General features: G+C 38.7%; 2 protein-coding genes across 9 annotated transcripts in view; one reads left to right on the top strand and one right to left on the bottom strand.

Annotated features, from left to right (window-relative positions):
- RPS6KA5 (ribosomal protein S6 kinase A5) overlaps positions 1-19,463 on the bottom strand; it is a 204,703-nt gene that overhangs the window by 13,584 nt on the left and 171,656 nt on the right. For all 8 annotated transcript variants that reach the window (XM_033191587.1, XM_033191588.1, XM_033191589.1 and 5 more), the window contains 5 exons: positions 18,860-18,985; positions 18,357-18,490; positions 17,580-17,673; positions 12,739-12,909; positions 8,898-9,089 (listed from right to left, as the gene is read on the bottom strand). In XM_033191587.1, the coding sequence (XP_033047478.1) occupies positions 8,898-9,089; positions 12,739-12,909; positions 17,580-17,673; positions 18,357-18,490; positions 18,860-18,985 (717 nt within the window). The remainder of the gene's footprint in view (positions 1-8,897; positions 9,090-12,738; positions 12,910-17,579; positions 17,674-18,356; positions 18,491-18,859; positions 18,986-19,463) is intronic.
- LOC117071548 (fatty acid-binding protein 5) lies at positions 6,319-6,985 on the top strand. Its single transcript, XM_033191605.1, has one exon. The coding sequence runs from the start codon at positions 6,377-6,379 to the stop codon at positions 6,782-6,784; it is 408 nt and encodes a 135-aa protein (XP_033047496.1). The 5' UTR covers positions 6,319-6,376; the 3' UTR covers positions 6,785-6,985.

The raw sequence follows: 19,463 nt of genomic DNA, 5'->3' as shown, positions 1-19,463 counted from the left end.
TCCTTCACCTTTGAAGGACAGCTTTGTCAGAGACAGGATTCTTGGTTGACAGTTTTTTTTTTTTTCCTTTTTGTGCTTTGAATGTATCACTCCACTGCCTTCTGGTCTCCAAACTTTCTAATGAGAAATCTGCTGATGATCTAACTGAAGATCACTTGCATGTGTGGATCCCTTTTCTCTTGTTGCTATCAAGGTTCTATTTTTTTTTTTGAGACAGAGTCTCACTCTGTCACCCACCCTGTCACGATCTCAGCTCACTGCAACCTCTGCCTCCCAGGTTCAAGTGCTTCTCCTGCCTCAGCCTCCCGAGTAGCTGGGATTACAGGCATGCACCACCACACCTGGCTAATTTGTGTATTTTTAGTAGAGATGGGGTTTCACCATGTTGGCCAAGGTGGTCTTGAACTCCCGACCTCAAGTGAGCAGCCCACCACGGCCACCCAAAGTGCTGGGATTACAGGCATTTCATTATAATGTGTTTCAGTGTGGGTCTCTTTCAGTTAGTCTTACTTGAAGTTTGTTGAGTTTCTTAGATGTTTATATTGTCTTTAATCAAAATTGGAAAGTTTTCCACCAAAACTAATTTCCAATAGAATACTTCTTCCAATATTCTCTCTGTCCCTTTTTTTCTCTTCTCCTTCTCAGCCTCTGACAGTGCATACGTTGATCCTCTTGATGGCACCCTACGGTCCCTTAGGCTCTGTTCGCCTTTTTCATTTTTCTGTCTGTTCCTCACACTCAATAATTTTAATTGTCCTAACTTCAATTTCACTGATTCCTTCTTCTGCCTGCCAAATCTGCCTCTGAAACCCTCTACTGAATTTTTCTTTTCAGTTACTGTACTTTTCAGCTCCAGAATTCCTTTTCATTTTCTTTTCAGGTTTTCTATCTCTTTACTGTTATTTCCATTTTATTCATACATTTTGTCTTGATGTTCTCCACATACTCCTTTAGTTCTTTCGATGTCTTTAACACAGTTGTTTTAAGACTTTGTCTAGGCGAATTTATCGCGAGGCCTTTTTCAGGAACAGTTTCTGTTATTTTTTCCTTTGAGTGGGCCATACTTTCCTGTTTCTTTATATACCTTGTGATTCTTGTGAAAGTGGGACCTTGAACTTAATGATGTGATATCTCTGGGAATCAAAATTCTCATTCTTCCTGAGGGTTTGCTTGCTTTTTTTTTTTTTTTTAAATTTGCTTTTGTTTATTGCTTTTTGTTTTTTGATTGTTATAGGCTGTCTCTGTGCTGAGGATCAGCATGAAGTATAAACTCAAGGTCTTCTCAGGTCTTTGATGAGCCTGCAGCTTTGCCTGGGCATGCTTGGTAGCTTTCTAATTTTCCGTGTATAAGCAGTTGCTTTGGAATGTATGAGTACTGAATATCTGGCTTCCAAAGGGAAAAAGGAGAAAAAATGAAGAAAGGAAAAAGGCGGACTGGTCCTTTAAGTACCCCTGGATATCACTTCATCCAGAGGAGGAGGAGGAGGGGCTTTGCAGGAATGGTGGCAGGCACAACAATGACCACTGCTTCTTTGCACCTCTATAATGAGAAGCAGCAATTACAGCAATTCAGATCACAGATCGTCTACATTTGGAGGACAAGGTCCTTTTTGCCCATCCTGGCTCCCACAAGCTGTGGGTAGGTTGTTTTAGCAATATGTGCATGGCTGTCTGCTACAGGGTTGAGGGTCGGGAATGGGTGGCTGCTATAAGTTGAGCATCCCTAACCCATAAATCTGAAATCCAAAATGTTCCCAAAACAAACTTTTTGAGCGCTAACATACTCAATGGAAATGCTCACCAGGGCACTTTGCATTTTGGATTTTCAGATCAGGGACGCTCAACCAGTACATATTCTGTAAATATGTCGCAATTCAAAGAAATCCGAAATCCAAAATACCTCTGGTCCCAAGCATTTCAAATAAGGGATACTCAACCTATACTGTGCTAAGAGCTAAAATTGACCAAAATTAACTGCACTTTACTGTCCAAGCCTTTCCCTGGAAGATGAAAACTTTCAATGGACTTCAGAGTTCCAAAATAGTTACGTCAGAGAGATTCTGCCACTGCAGTTGGTGGTGAGATAGATTCCTGGTGCTTCCTACTGCACTGTTTTCCCAGCATCCTCTCTTTAAAATATCCTTCTATTGTTGATGAACATTGGGTTGTTTCCAGTGTGGGGAATTTTGAATCATGCTGTTATATATCTTCTTATACATGTCTTTGTTACAGAAATATACATATTTCTGTTGGATATATTCTTGAATTGGAATTGCTGGGTTATTTGGTCTGCATATGTTCAGTAGATACTGCCAAATAGTTTGCTAAAGTCTGCTCTACTTCTTTGTCCTGTCCCACTTCTTAACAGGTATAGTTGTGGCTAAATATAAGAAAGCAGGGCAGGGAACGGTGGCTCACACCCGCAATCCCAGAACTTTGGGAGGCTGAGGTGGGCAGACTGTTTGAGCCCAGGAGTTTGAGACCAGCCTGGGCAACATGGCAAAACCCCACCTCTACAAAAAATACAAAAATTAGCTGGATATGGTGGTGTGTGCCTGTAATCCCAGCTACTCGGGAGACGGAAGCAAGAGGATCACCTCAGCCTGGGAGGTCGAGGCTGCAGTGAGCCATGAACATGCAACTGCCCTTCAGCCTGGGCAACAGAGCAGGATCTTGTCTCAAAAAAAAAAAAAGAAAAAGAAACCAATCTTTATAAATAAAGTTTTCTTGCTTTCTGGCATGTAATAATGCAACAGGTTGTTGGGTGAAAAAACCAACTTTCCAACTTTGGAAGTACTGAAGAGGAAATTGGTGATAATAGAAAAGATCCCTTTTCTGGAAGAGGTAGAATTAAACAAAGTTTAGGATCCTCTCAGTTCCAAGCTCTTAAAATTTTAGTTGATTATCTAGAAATATCTGTTAAGGCTGGGCGCGGTGGCTCAAGCCTGTAATCCCAGCACTTTGGGAGGCCGAGACGGGCGGATCACGAGGTCAGGAGATCGAGACCATCCTGGCTAACATGGTGAAACCCCATCTCTACTAAAAAATACAAAAAAACTAGCCGGGCGAGGTGGTGGGCGCCTGTAGTCCCAGCTATTCGAGAGGCTGAGGCAGGAGAATGGCGTAAACCCGGGAGACAGAGCTTGTAGTGAGCTGAGATCCGGCCACTGCACTCCAGCCCGGGAGACAGAGCGAGACTCCGTCTCAAAAAAAAAAAAAAAAAAAAGAAATATCTGTTAAGGATAACTTTGTGTCTGCAAATTGTTTGCAAATGGTATAGCAAGGTATAGCTCTATATCTACATAAAGATATACATGTATGTCTGTATATATGTATTATATATACTCACATACATACATATACACATACATACAGAGACAGCACGCACACTAGAAATAATTAGAAAGAAAAAGGAAATGCAGCAAAATGTCAGATGTTCATAGTACTATTCTCTCACACTTTCTCTAGCTTTAAAATTTTCAAAATAAAATATTGGGAAAAAATAAAAAAATAAAGTCCTGAGAACAAAACACTTTAAACAAAATTTTATGACACCTCACAGGTATGTTATATATCGTATCCTACTTTCTCTAAATACTGTGTGCTGTGGACTGAACGTTTGTCTTCTCCTCCCACCCGTGGGGATTCATTCGTTGAAGCCCCAGCTCTCCATGTGACTGTATTTGGAGCCAGGGCCTTTACGGCGGTAACGAAGGTTAAATGAGGTTATATGGGTAGGCCCCTGATCCAAGAGAATTAGTATCCTTAAAGGGACAGACACTTTCTCTTTGTGAGTGTGCAGACCAAGGAAAGGCTGTGTCCAGACATAGCAAGCAGGTGGCCATCTGTAATCCAAGGAGAGGGCCCTCACCAGACACCAATCCTGCTGGCACCTGGATCTTAAGACTACCCAGCATCAAGAACTGTGAGAGGCCGGGCGCGGTGGCTCAAGCCTGTAATCCCAGCACTTTGGGAGGCCGAGACGGGCGGATCACGAGGTCAGGAGATCGAGACCATCCTGGCTAACATGGTGAAACCCCGTCTCTACTAAAAATACAAAAAACTAGCCGGGCGACGTGGCGGGCGCCTGTAGTCCCAGCTACTCGGGAGGCTGAGGCAGGAGAATGGCGTGAACCCGGGAGGCGGAGCTTGCAGTGAGCTGAGATCCGGCCACTGCACTCCAGCCTGGGTGGCAGAGCGAGACTCCGTCTCAAAAAAAAAAAAAAAAAAAAAAAAAAAAAAAGAACTGTGAGAAAATAAATTTCTGTTGTTTAAGCTGCCTAGTTTGTGGTATTCTGTTACAGCAACCTAAGCAGATTAATATTACCATGTAAACTCTATTTTTATTAAAGTCCTATACATTTCAGACAGGGATTGTATATCCATCAGGTATAATGGGTTGTAATCAAAACCTCATAATACTACATGATGTATACTCCTGGAGTATTTATTTTATTCAATGAGGACAATATAACTTGTTTTCATTTTAAAATATCCACATACACGTTTATTAGATGTAAAATATAAAATTTCCATTTATTTCTAAAACAAATCAGGAGACTTCAAACAAATTTTGTGCTTCTTATGGGATAATTCAGCCTTTGTATCTAGATATGCATTCATTTATATGGAAAAGTTAGCAAAGCACTCTTTTTTTCTGATAGTTTAATGAAGATATTATTTTTGTTCATTTTTATCTGTAAGTATTTTATCACGTACCTCTAAAAAGCAAGGACTTTTATTTTTTGGAGACAGGGTCTTGCTCTGTCACCCCGTGTGGAGTGTGGTAGCATGATCACAGCTCACTGCAGTCTCAACCTCTGGGCTCAAGTGATCCTCTCACCTCAGGCTCCCAAGTAGCTGGTACTACTGGCATGAGCCACCATGCCCAGCTAATTAAAAAAATTTTTTTTCTCTTTTACAGACTGGGTACCACTGTGTTGCCCTGGCTGGTCTTGAGCTCCTAGGCTTAAACAATCTTCCTACCTTGGCCTCCCAAAGTGCTGGGATTACAGACGTGTCTGACCATAAAACGCAAGCACTTTTAAAACTACAACCACAATACCAGTATCACATCTAAAAAAAATTAGTAGTAATTCCTTTGTATTATTCAACATCTAATCAATATTCAAATTTCCCTAGCTGTGGTGATATACAGTATATAAATTAGATTTATATGAATTACACTTAATTTGAATTTAATAAATAGAATTTAAATTAAGCTAGGCACTGTGGCTCATGCCTGTAATCCCAGCATTTTGAGAGGCCGAGGCGGGACGATCACTTGAAGCTAGGAATTTGAGACCAGCCTGGGCAACAAAGCAAGACTTTGTTTCTATTAAAAAAAAAAAATTAGCTGGGGTAAGGTGATATGTGCCTGTGGTCCCTGCTACTCAGGAGGCTGAGGTAGGAGGATCAGCTGAGCCTGCAGTGAGCTATGATGGTGCCACTGCACTCCAGCCTGGGCGACAGAGGGAGACTATCGCAAAGAAAAAAAAACAAAAACAAAAACAAACCAGAATCTAAATTAGAAAGTGCTTGAATCAGGATTTTGGTAAGATGCAAATATTGTTTCTTATGTGTCTTTTCACCTGTAAGTTCTCAGTTTATCTTTTCTTACCATTTATTTGTTAAAGAAACTGGGTTGTTTGTTCAGTAGAACTTCCCATAGACTAGATATTGTAATTATCCTGTGATATCATTTGACAATTAGATTTAGAGAGAAGCACGGCTTCCATCCATGTCATTACACCAAGTTATTTCTATAGTTAAGGAATTCAGAGGCTCCAAAACACCTTGCTTCATGTTTAAGACTGTCTTTTAGGCCGGGTACGGTGGCTCACGCCTGTAATCTCAGCACTTTGGGAGGCCGAGGCGGGCGGATCATGAGGTCAGGAGATGGAGACCATCCTGGCTAACACGGTGAAACCCCATCTCTACTAAAAATACAAAAAATTAGCTGGGCGTAGTGGTGGGCGCCTGTAGTCCCAGCTACTTGGGAGGCTGAGGCAGGAGAATGGCGTGAACCCGGGAGGCGGAACTTGCAGTGAGCTGAGATCGGCCACTGCACTCCAGCCTGGGCGACAGAGTGAGACTCAAAAAAAAAAAAAAGACTGCCTTTTAAAACCTTAAAGAGCTTGATGGACATAATTGGCCTTTTGCAAGAGAAAAGATTACTATTACTAAAAATGAAAGTCTCTTTTTTATTTAGATTAATCTTTAAGACATGCTACTAATAAAAATGTCTTCAATTTAAGTCCTTCAATGAAACTCAGATCTACAAGTCAGTTTATTTTTGTTTAAAATGTTATTCACGACAGCACGCTGCCACGCCGACGCCGACCCCACTCTGCACGTCAGCCAGCCCGCGCCCACCATGGCCACAGTTCAGCAGCTGGAAGGAAGATGGCGCCTGGTGGATAGCAAAGGCTTTGATGAATACATGAAGGAGCTAGGAGTGGGAATAGCTTTGCGAAAAATGGGCGCAATGGCCAAGCCAGACTGTATCATCACTTGTGATGGCAAAAACCTCACCATAAAAACTGAGAGCACTTTGAAAACAACACAGTTTTCTTGTACTCTGGGAGAGAAATTTGAAGAAACCACAGCTGATGGCAGAAAAACTCAGACTGTCTGCAACTTTACAGATGGTGCATTGGTTCAGCATCAGGAGTGGGATGGGAAGGAAAGCACAATAACAAGAAAATTAAAAGATGGGAAATTAGTGGTGGACTGTGTCATGAACAATGTCACCTGTACTCGGATCTATGAAAAAGTAGAATAAAAATTCCATCATCACTTTGGACAAAGAATGACCAAGCTCAGTTCAATGAGCAAATCTCCATACTGTTTCTTTTTTTTTTTTTCATTACTGTGTTCAATTATCTTTATCACAAACATTTTACATGTAGCTATTTCAAAGTGTGTTGGATTAATTAGGATCAGCCCTTGGTTAATAAAGAAATGTGTTTGTGCTAAAAAAAAATAAAATAAAATAAATAAATAAATAAATAAATAAAATGTTATTCACAAATATGTAAGTTTGGTTTGAAAATTATAAATGATGACTGAAAACCAATGAGATAAAAACTATATAAAACTTAAAAATAAAAGAACCATTCTGCAGGGACAAGTGACTACTCATTGGGGGAAAACAACTGACACCAAAATAAATCCCAGATTTAAGTATAAACATAAAATAATTCTAGAGAAAAATGTAGGACAATATTTTTATAAACTTGGGTTGGGCATAGGAGTGGAGTGACAATCTGACATCAAAGCCAGATATCATAAAGAAAAAGGCTGACATATCTTACTACACAGACATTTAAGAATCTTCTCTGTTTAAATCCTTCTAAAAGCAAAATCAAAATCCCATATTACCATAAACAAATTTTTAAAACAAGTGACATACCAGAAAACACATTTCCTATATTAATGTCAAAGAATGAAAGAATTTAATAGAGCTTTAAAATGCAGTAAGAAAAATCTCCTCATAGGAAAATGGGCAAAGCTCGTAAAGAGCAATTCATAAAAGAGGTCGGGCACAGTGGCTCATGCCTGTAATCCCAGCACTCTGGGAGGCCAAGGTAGGAGCATCACCTGAGGTCAGGAGTTTGAGACCAACATGGTGAAACCTCGTCTCTACTAAAAATACAAAAATTAGCCAGGCGTGGTCGTGCGCACTTGTAATCCCAGCTACGCGGGAGGCTGAGGCAGGAGAATCACTTGAATCTGGGAGGCGGAGGTTGCAGTGAGCCAAGATCATGCCATCCTGGGAGACAGAGCGAGACTTTGCCTCCAACAACAACAACAACAAAATCACAATGGGATATCATTTCAGATGAAAATTGATAGCCAATGTACTCCCATACAGCTGATGAGAACATAATCTGTTGAACGTTTTAGAAGGAAATCTAGGCATACTTGTTAGAGGAAAGTTGTGTATACCCTTCTTCTGGGAATCTATCCTAAGGAAATGGTGAGAAAAACACAAACACATATATAAAGAAATATTCATTTGTGTAGCTTATAATTAGTGAAAAAATGAAAAAAATGCTAACTGCTTATTAGTAAATAAATGGTTAAATAAGTTTCAGAGACTCAAAATACAGGTATAATATAATCTTATTTGTTAAAAAATTCAAGTATGTATAGAAAACATGTGGAAAGATGTAAAGCCTACATATCTACAGGGGAGGAGGGGCTGAAGGGAGAGAGAGAGCTTGAGGTATATCATCTCTCAATGAGAAGATTATGAGTAATTTTCACCTTGTTCCTTCTTTCTGTACTGTCTGAAAATTTCTCAAGATCATGCATTGCAAATTATATGCAGAAAAAGTAATGATATTTGGAGAAAAAACCACGATTTTTCTAGTTTAATGTTCTGTTTCTAATCACAGCAGCCAAGGACATTTTGTGAAAAGCATGCTCACATTACTTTAAGTTATGTAGTAGAAATACTTCTAATTTTATCTATTTATTTGTTAATTTAGCCTAAATGGTATTCTTTAACTACATTTTAGTCTGAAACTTCACAGAATAGTTTTTTAAAAATGTTTTTCTATTTATGAATCACTTTGCTATTTTCACATTATGTCCAATATGTGTCTTTAAACACATATACTATAGTTCCTTTAATTCTCATTGATATAAAACACAGCTAACTTAAATATTTCAAAATAAACCAACATAGAAATTTCTACATTTTCTCTAATATAAGTTTTAAGACAGGGAAATACTATTCGATCAGCCCTCTAATTGGCTGTACAGAAATACAGAAAAGAAACCACTTTGCCAATTATTTCATGAATGTAAGGAAACAGTGAAGAGAGAGATAAGGACAGAGGACACCGAAGAAATAAGCAGGTTTAATGACTGTATTGAAAAGGACTCACCAAAATGACGCCCAAGCTCCACAGGTCACAGGACTCATCGTAGCCGTTCTGATTCAAGAGCTCTGGGGCTGCATAATGAAGGGTGAAGCATGGAGTCTTCAGGGGCTGATTATCCGGTGGCTTTAGCCGTGCAAACCCAAAATCAATTATTTTAATTTCCAAATTGTCATTTTCATCGGTGAACAATAAATTCTGCAAGATATCAATGCTTACATAAGTTTCTCACTAGACATGTCTTGGGATTTTCTGGTCCTATTTATGTAATACTTTGTATATTGATAGTTGATTCATGTGCAGAGAGGTCTCATGGGGAGGCTTGAGGGCAGGACATCAGTGCACTATTGCTCTCTGCTTGATGCTTTTTGGTATTATTTCAATTTTACCATGTCATGTGAAACATTTTTCAACTGCACCATGCCTCTTCTGATGGCAGACCCTTTGTCTAAGCTTTTCCCTCTGCTCGTGTTTGTCTTCTGCTTCCTCCACCAACCTACCTCCCCTCATCTACTCCTCATTTAGAGATATCTTCCTAACCATCCTACCAAACTGAAGTGAAAACTTTTAATATTTTTTCCTAACCCTATTTACTTTTCCTTTCTGGGACTTACCACCTCTGTATTGTTAGTTTAATGTCTTCATCCCCATTATGTCATAGTTCCATAAGGACAGGGACTATGTGTCTACCTTACTTTTGACCCTACCCCAGGGCCTGGCACAGACATAGAGTAGGTGCTTTGGTAAATATGTGTTCATTGAACAAAGTCATAAATAAAATAGCTATATAGTATCTAGTACTGCCTACTGAAGAAGACGTGGTGGAGATATCCATTACATTTCAGAAATATTTTCTCCAACAGCTAATACTTAAACATATTTTGATACTTAGGGATATTATCCCTCAAATATTCAGAAAACATTATTATTTTGAATCATTCATCCACCAAGGCTTCTTGATCACTAAGACTCTGTAGTACTACTTTTGTATTTATCACATGATTAATAAACACTTACCGATGCACAAATTATTTTAATAAGTACATTAAGCTAGTACTGAAAGTAAGCGAAATCTGATTATATCGTCTTTAGGCATCCTAACAAAATCCACTATACCTTCATAGTCATTAAATTACTCCCAGCTCTGGAACATCATTTGCTTTGTTAATGCTATTCTAGCTGAAATAAAACACATTATAGAAGGTATCACTGATGCAAGGAAAAAAAATCTCCTAAGCCTTCCATCTGAAAATGAATAAAGTGGGTGGAAAGAAAAACAAAAAAATTAACTAAAAATTGTCTTAAATTTTCTAGCATACAGTGTTTAATCATGAATTTGTGACAATGAAGTCACAGCTGGGGTTGACGGACGTGTGCTTGGGAGAAGACTTTCAGCAAGTAACACCTGAGCCCCTTTGCAGTTGCAAGGCACTGGCCACACAGAAAAACTGAATGAACCACAGCTGACCTCGTCTTCATTGACCCTGCTAAGTCTTGGGAAATGACTATGTTTATTCTATATTAAGACTGGAAAAGGGCTTCCCTGATTTTAGTTGTTTTTTTTTTGAGATAGACAGTCTTGCTCTGTCTGCGTGCAGTGGTGCAATCTCGGCTCACTGCAACCTTCACCTCCTGGATTCAGGTGATTCTGGTGCCTCAGACTCCCAAGTACCTGGGATTACAGGCGCCCGCCACCATGCCTGGCTAATATTTTTTTTGTATTTTTAATAGAGATGGGGTTTTGCCATGTTGTCCAGACTAGTCTCAAACTCCTGTCCTCAAGTGATCCGCCTGCCTCAGCCTCCCAAAGTGCTGGGATTACAGGCATGAGCCACTGCACTCAGCCAATTTCAGTTCTTAAAGCAGAAGAAGTGAGAGGACGTGGCAATCACTTTAATTTGGTGACTTGAATCCATTCCTCCTATCCTGAATATGTAAAATTGAGAAACACTGCTCACTTGCCTACCTCTTCTCTCAAAGCTCAAAGTTACAGACAGTTCTACATGGAGGAGGGTGTGCCTAGTCAGCAATGGTGGGAAGTAACCATTCAATCCCCTTTTATCCCCATCTCAAGTTCTGCCTGAAACAAATTTGATGTATGCAACTTTTCTTAATCTCAGAAGAGTATGGGACAAGTTTGAAAAATACAAGGCAGCTTACTAAGAATGTCAGCCAGCCTCTAAATTTATCTGACTCTTACCTAGACTTACGATTCTGCCTATGCAGAAAATGAATCCACATAGCTTCCTACCAAAAGAAAGATAATCAGACCTTAAAGTGCCACATGGGAAAAATACTAAACTTTTAGTTTAGAAATAATATGTACTGCCATTTAAAAGTCAAAGTGAAAGACATTTTATTATGAAAATGTTAGTTCAAAGGTATATTTTCATTTCTCCAAAATCTAGTTTGATTTAGAACTATAATTGTAGTAGAATGTCCTAAATAATCTGACAGTTCTGCCCCATTTCAAGTGAGTATTTCAAAGAAAAGCCTTATAATAAATAAGAAGAATTAAGCTACGTAAGTATCTTTTTATCAGGAAAGGAGGAATGCAAATCTAAATTCTGCAAGAGAGGACAGTTGCCTCATTTGAGACTCATGAGGTGACAGATGGCCAGTTATCAAAGAATAAAACATGTGAAAATGAATTCTATACAGTCATGGAACAGATCTTTTCAATTAAAAAAAACTACATGCTTGTTCCTTGTCTATCAAGAAAACATTTAAGTGGTGTGCTTTCACATTTAAAAATAGACAGCTAATCTCCAATGTACAGAGCACCATATTTTCAGTGGGCGTTATGTAGGAGAGTGAGAACTATGATGAAGGAAGCAGGGGAGACCTATCATAGTTGCAAGTTAATAAAACAGAATTTACTTTTGATTAATTACTAGTAATGTGAATAATGGTAATAGAAAATACATAGACAGAAGTTTAAATACATGAAAGGAATAAACCAAATATATTTTAATGCACAGAATTCCATTAAAAATTTTCTTTTCCATGTGAAGTAGAGAAGAAAAGAATTCCACTTGAAAACATACTCTTTTTCTAATAATTCAAGATACTTCAGTAAAAGGCAGAAACAGCGCTTTTAGAGAAATATTCGTTTGTGGCTTAATCACAAAAGGAACATCAAATAAGTTAATATTTTATATATACTCGAGAATGTATTATAATCACATGATAACTAAAGTTCTATTTTGGAGAGAATATGTATAATATTGTATATGGTAAAGGATGAGTCGTCATTATCTTTTTATACAGTATTGATTTTTGTTTTTCGATTTTCATTATTTTGTACTTTTGCATTGCTACATATAGTTCTATAAATATTATAGCACGATCATAGAAAAGCACATAGAAAGATGGCATAACTAATTAAACAAAGACAATCTTTAAGTATTTAGAATATAATTATATACATTTTTATTCATGAGCTAACCAATTTGATTACAAATGTAAAAAATAAGTTTTCAAAATACATCATTTGGGAAAAAACCCTCTAAAATTATATGTAAGAGATATTATTTTCTGTTATAAAAATTTCCATTGCTATTTTTAGTCCACAACTGTTGCATAAAGTATTTTTTCCATAAAAGGCTCTCCCACTTACAAATATAACCTCAAGATGATCCGCTGGCAAAAAATAAACAAAGACAAATTTATTTTAGACTGAAATATAAAAGAAAAAAAAATCCAAGAAACATATTTTCAATTATCTATTTTACAGCTTTGAAAAGTAAAAAAATAAGGAAACCTCCCCAGAAACTTCCCACATGTTTGGGAGATCTTTAATAATGATGCTAGATTGAATTACATAAGAGATCAAGTGATTTTGTACCTCAGGTTTCAAATCTCTGTGCACCACTCCAACATCATGCATGTGGCTTACAGCTGAAACAAGCTTCCTCATGATATAGCTGGCTTCCGTCTCACTGAAGTGCTTCTTTCTCTTAATGCGTTCAAACAGTTCTCCCCCATTCAGAAGTTCCATCACCAGAAATGTGTGAAGCTAGAAAAGAAAAAGAGTAATGTGGAGGGCCTTTCTGAAGCACAGCAGTCTATTAACATATAAAACATTTATTGACTATCTACCACCAACACGTTTAAATAATCCCTTGTTAAAATAATCAGTGGCAATCCTCGTATCTTAGAGGAAAGAGCTGAAAGATAATGTAGCTGTTTTATAATTCTATTTTGGTAATGGAAAATTTCAAGTACTGCAGTGAAATCTTTATACTGTATATCCTTTTTCCCTTCTGTGATGAATTCTTTCATTTGCAGTGTTTTGTTTTAAGAGATGAAGTCTCTAAAAAGAAATCTGCCCTTGAATTCCTGGGCTCAAGAGATTCTCTCATCTCAGGCCTCCCAATGAGCTGGGACTATCGGAGTGCACCTGCACCCAGCTAATTCTTTCATTTGAATTCCATTCCAACCCTCCCTATCAAATTCACACATCTTTCTTTTTAAACTGCTGACAATAATGTGACAATAATGTGAAGTCATTTGCTTTAAATAATATAGAATCTGAATACTGACTGAGTAGAATGGGCAACTGCCCACGTGAAGCCTGGCACACCCATTCAATGACAAATTAATCTTTTAAAAAAGGTATTGAGGCCGGGCTCAGTGACTCACACCTGTAATCCCAGCACTTTGGGAGGCTGAGGTGGGAGGATTGCTTGAGGTCAGGAGTTCAAGACCAGCTTGGTCAACACAGTGAGACTCCGTCTCTACAAATAAATTACAACGTCAAAGTTTAAAAAGGTATTCTTTGATATTGTCATTTTGAACCTCCTGTTAGGACTCAATAGATTAGTTTCAGGGTTCCTGTTAACATTTATTACAAATACCTATAACTCACTATGGGTTTTTGCTTTAATCCCAATAGTATTATCTTAATACTTACTTTGTAAATTATATGTTTACCATGCTTTTTCTTCCCCATCCCTGGCCCTTTTCTGTCAGAATGCATAATTTCTAAAAGAACTATCAAAAAGCAAAGGGCTATACAATCCCAGCACTTTTGGAGGCCAGGGTGAGAGGACTGCTTGAGCCCAGGAGCTCAAGACCAGCCTGGGCAACATAGTGAGACCTCATCTCTACAAAAAATAACAACAAAAATTAGCCAGACATGGTGGTGCACACCTATAGTCCCAGCTATTCAGGAGGCTGAGGTGGGAGAATCACTTGAGCTCAGAAGGTCAAGGTTGCAGGGAGCCATCATTGCACCACTGCACTCCAGCCTGGGTGACAGAGTGAGACCCTATCTCAAAAAAGAAAAAAAGGAAAGGACTTAATCAGCTCTCAAATGAACAAAAATCATTTAGAAAAAGATATCATGGCAATATACTGAATTCAGGTGCCATGCATTATAAGGCCAACATCACTTCACAAATAAAATGCTTCTTTCTGTATTAGCAAAACTTAGAATAACTGATTCATAAAAAAGATAATTGTAAGTACATTATCCTGAACACATTAGACAAATTGTAGAGTGAACGACCCTTCTAAAAAGAAAATTGCTCTCAGCCTACTAGACATCAAACTGAGTTTCTACATCAGATAAAGTCAAGCTTGCAGGTCTGCTACAAATATAGACTGGTGAGCTTTAAAAAAGATGTAAGGCAATACTTGTAGTGGTGTAAGAATAGATTTAGAGTTCAACCTGGATTTGAAGGTCAATTCTGTTATTTATTCATGATCTTGGGATGCTACTTTATCTTATTAATTCTAGTATCTTTATCAATAAAATACAGATAACAATGAGAAAATGTATGTGTGGTAGAGCTTGAATGATGGCCCTCCAAAGATGTTCATGTCCTAATGTACAGAACCTGTGGTTGTTACCTTAGAAGGATGGCAAAAGGGCCTTTTGAGATGTGATTAGTAAATTAAGGATCTTGAGATGCAAGATTATCCTGAATTATTCATCAGAGTTAGCAGTACGAGATGAGACCCTGGAGGCAAGATCTTAGAGTGATGCATGGAAGGCTCACAGTCAAGGAAATGTTGGGGGGTGTCTAGAAGCTACAAAAGGCAAGTAAATGGGTTGTCCCTTAGAGCCTCCAGAGCAGTGGTCCCCAACATTTTTTTCTCTTTTTTTCTTATTTTTCTGAGACAGGGTCTCACTCTATCACCCAGGCTGGAGTGCAGTGGTGCAGTCTTGGCTCACTGCAACCTCTGCCTCCCAGGTTCAACGGATTATCCCACCTCAGCCTCCAGAGTAGCTAGGACTACAGGTGCACAACACCACACCTGATTAATTTTTTGTATTTTTTGGTAGAGATAGGGTCTCACCATATTGGCCAGACTGGTCTCGAACTCCTGACCTCCAGTGATCCACCTGCCTCACCTTCCCAAAGTGCTGGAATTACAGGCGTGAGCCAGGTCCGCAAACTTTTTTGGCACCAGGAAGTGGTTTCATGGAAGGCAATTTTTCCACGGACGAGGGGAGGCAGTAGTGGGGTGGGACAGGCATTAGATTCTCATAAGGAGTGCTGCAACTCAGATCCCTCGCCATGCGCAGTTCCCAATAGGGTTTGTGCTCCAGTGAGAATCTAACGCTGTCGCTGATCTGTCAAAAGGTGGAGCTCAGGTGGTAATGCTGGCTCACCTGCCGCTCACCTCCTGCTGTGCACCTGGTTCTGCTCAAGAGGGAACCAGCCCTGGTGACAGCTTGACTTTAAGCTAATGGGCCTGATTTTGGACTTCTGACCTCCAGACTGCAGGATAACAAATTTGCATTGTTTTAAGTTTGTGGTGATTTGTTGCAGCAGCAATAGCAAACTCACAGAGTATGTGAAATGCATATCATGGCACATAAAATGAACACTACTGCACAAAGGATGAAGACCCACTATAACCAGTTTCACCCATTAGTTGAAGAAAAGACTGGATACAGGGATGATCTAGGCAACCGTGCCACCATTATGAGAAAACCCAAGATACACTACAACTGCATATTAGATTGATAATGTATTTATACTAGTTTGTATAGGATTACATCATGTGACAATTTATATTTTAGTAACTCCTGAACATATAAATAGCAAAACATCTACTTAATTTGTGACATAAATAATAAATTAGAAATGTTGTTCGTGGGATCTGACGTTAGTCTGAAGGTCAGAGATCAAATATCTTGTCTGGGATGTAGTTAGGGGCACAGTTGCTAACCCAGAGGGGAGCATCTAAGATCACCCATTGATTCCTTGAATGACGTCAATTTCCTCTATGTCATCTTCAACAGGTGACTGTCTAGTGAGCCTCTTCTTAAGCACATTCGTGGCCAGGGGACTCATTACCTCCTCTTGTGTTGAGTGGCTTGATGAGGCAAGAGGAGGTAGAGGATCAGGGACAGTGGTTCCCCGAGTCCTTGCTTCAGTGGCATTTCTTTTCTGACTATAAGAACCGAAGAGTGAGTAGAGGATGATGCCATTTTGGGATGCTTACTGCCAGATGTGATTCTGCCTTCCCTAAGGCAGTAGTGCAAAGTAAGTAAAAGCTTGTTGGGCTCTGAAGTTGGACTGTGTGGATTCAGATCCTGGCCTTACCACACTTACCAACTGTGAGACCTGTTACTTAACTTCTGTGAGTGTCCATTTTCTCACCTCATGGACCTAGGGTAAGGACTGAATAAGATAATACATGCAGAGTGCCTGGTACAGGACCTAGACCACACAAGATATGTGATGATAAATGGAGCAGCTACTGTGGCTATGGTGCTACTGCTGCTGCTGCCTGGTCTCACCATGATGTATCATTCCTGGCAATAGCACTCAAGGATATTTCAATGTGGTAGAGAACCGGCCCCCATTGATCCTAGGTCACAGATATTATGAAAGCACAACAAAGAGAGCCCAGAACTGGAGTACAGGTTCTCCTTATTAGATTCGCCATCGACGTGCTATGTGACCTTGGACAAGTTTTATGACCATTCCAAATCTCAGTTTCTTCATTGGTAAAATTAGGGCAAAGCACATGCAGGATTGGTTCGTTCTCTTGTGCCTCCAAGTTGTCTTAAGTAGGACTGCATCACCCCACCTGGTCTCAGGGGCAGAGAATAGTGTAATGGAGCAATTTCTGTCACGTGTGAGGTTAGCAGACACGAACTGAACACACTGGTGTCCTCCCATAGTTCCTGTTGCAAAGCAGGACTGAGAGCAGAAGAGGGGGCAGCATGATCTGGCCAGGGTTCTGAGCAGAATTTACCACTTGGAGTATCTTTGCTTTCAGCTTCCTATTTGTCCTTTAGCTTGCATTAATTAGGCTCCAGACTCTCTCAGTTCTCTTCTGTAAGTGAAAGGGAAGTTGGAGGCTCACAATTCCTGAGTCCAGAGAAGTATTCCAGGATTAAGTGATGGTGGGTAGCAGCAGCATTGGCAACAAGCACACTGTAGCTAGTGACTGCACCACTGAGCTCCTGTCCCTCCGTCTTCCTGTCATAGGTGGTAACTGCTGAGTGAGAAAAGCATGAGAAGTGAAGGGATAACCTGATTTGGGGTTGGGAAACAGTGTGTGGCTGGGGAGGGTTTGGGAGGGTGGTTTCTCTGCCCTTTCTGGTGATTGGGTGATGTTCCATATCCCTGACTCTGACCCAGTAGCACCAATAAAAGTGGTGAAAAGTACAACCTTGTAAGTGAATTAGTACACATAGGAAAAAAAAAAAAAGTAGGATACCTGATCATGGAAAACTTCATGCAACTTCACAATATTGGGGTGTCCTTCACAGAGTTTCAGAGCTGTTATTTCCTTCTGAGTATTGGCTTCCATCCTGCAAGATGAGACACTTAGCGCCCACAGGTCTCTTCAAGAAAGCTTTTACATCAGTACTGCCCCAAGACTAATTTAGTTTTATTTACAGTGCATTCAGAATATACATGCTACCATATACCGTAATGAAGTTTCCATGAAAGTAATGAATCATACCACACACCAGAAAAAGTAATCTTCTGGAGAAAATTATTATTTCTGAGTCAGAAAAGTACAAATCATATGAGGAAATGAATGCTCTACTTGCCTGACAATTTAGTAATAAGAATATGCAATCTTAACAATAATCATCAGCTACCAAAACAGCTAGATGGCTCTCAAAGCTATCAGTAGCTTGCCAAATAATTTTAGAGAAAAATATTTCAAATACACAACTAGTAGAAATGGCACCAGCTGCCAAAATCACTAAGTGAGGCTGATTAAATATGTCACTGTCACAAAGACGTTTTCTCTAGATAAACTCAAAAGTAAATAAGACTATGATGTATGTCTAAAATGGATTACTTTATCATCAAATATCAATTAGAGCTAAAAGTATAATGGACCAACTGATGAGCCAAGTGGTTAAACCTATGGGTAAAAAAGCCTTACAATATAATACTGGTTTCATTTTAAATAAATATCTCTTAATTTACAGAATTCATGAATACATACGAAACAATAATATATTATAAATGATCATACCTTTTGCTGATTATTTTGACTGCAAAAGCTTGGTTACTTTTTTTATGCACGCACTTCCGACAAATTGAAAAACTACCTTCTCCCAGTGGTTTGTCCTTCAAATCTAGGTCATAGTGTTGATAGAATGGAGAGTCCTGTTAAGAAATCAACATCATTTAACTTCAGAAAATGTCAGTAATACACAAGGGATCAATAAAATTGTAGAGTAAAATAAAATTATTAATATTAATAAATGGGAATAGAATACATTTATAATCTACAATTCATCTTTATAGGTAATTTCTATTTTTATCTACACAATTATTTAAGATACATAATTCTCTATAATTGTAAAAAGAAGCTCATTCAACTTGACGTTAATATTCTAGGGAAAATAGTACTGTATCACATTGTTAAAATTGCACTTTAGTTGAATTACTAGACTTAAGAACATTAATTAGAGTTGGTATTTAAACACTCACGAAACCTATAAATATGTCATATAAGTTACCACTTCTATATACCTTCATCATTGCACTCCTGGCAACATTTGTCACTCCAGGACGTTCAACTCCCATGTGAAACTGAAGAGGGTCTATGACAGCTGCATTACGCTTGAATAGGATGGAAGGAGCAACAAAGGAATACCCCTAAAAACAAGACAAAGAAAGATAAGGAAAAACAACTTGCAGTTTTCCAGTTTAACACAGATTAGATTGTAATGACTTTTGTTTTCTTAGAAAAACACTCAAATATTTGTTGAGATGAGTCTAATTTTATTCTATTTGCAATCTAAAATGCAAGGTTATTTCAAATCATTTGAAAAATGCTGTTCAGAAGGATATAATGCCATCTTCTGGTAGAACTAAACCAATTCAAAAATAAAGGTAGAAAAAGACTTCTTCACTTTTCCACCCCCAAAATCAGACTCACAGATGAAATTCTCCTGGTTTGCTGATAAAAATTTGTTTATAAACATAACTAACTTCTCAAAAAAAGGATATAGTCAAGGTATTAAACAAAGTGGTCTTTATTTTTTTTTTTGAGACTGAGTCTGGCTCTGTTGCCCAGGCTAGAGTGCAGTGGTGCGATCTTGGCTCAATGCAACTTCGGCCTCCTGCGTTCAAG

This window comes from Trachypithecus francoisi, unplaced genomic scaffold (genome assembly GCF_009764315.1).
Source record: "Trachypithecus francoisi isolate TF-2019V2 unplaced genomic scaffold, Tfra_2.0 Lachesis_group3, whole genome shotgun sequence".
NCBI classification, from domain to species: domain Eukaryota; kingdom Metazoa; phylum Chordata; class Mammalia; order Primates; family Cercopithecidae; genus Trachypithecus; species Trachypithecus francoisi.
Note: the sequence above shows the minus strand (reverse complement) of the source record. Positions and strands in the feature narration are given on the sequence as shown.

What these genes read in the sequence shown, in the direction of transcription:
- LOC117071548 (XM_033191605.1), top strand. Translation starts at nt 6,377, where the DNA reads ATGGCCACAGTTCAGCAGCTGGAAGGAAGATGGCGCCTGGTGGATAGC.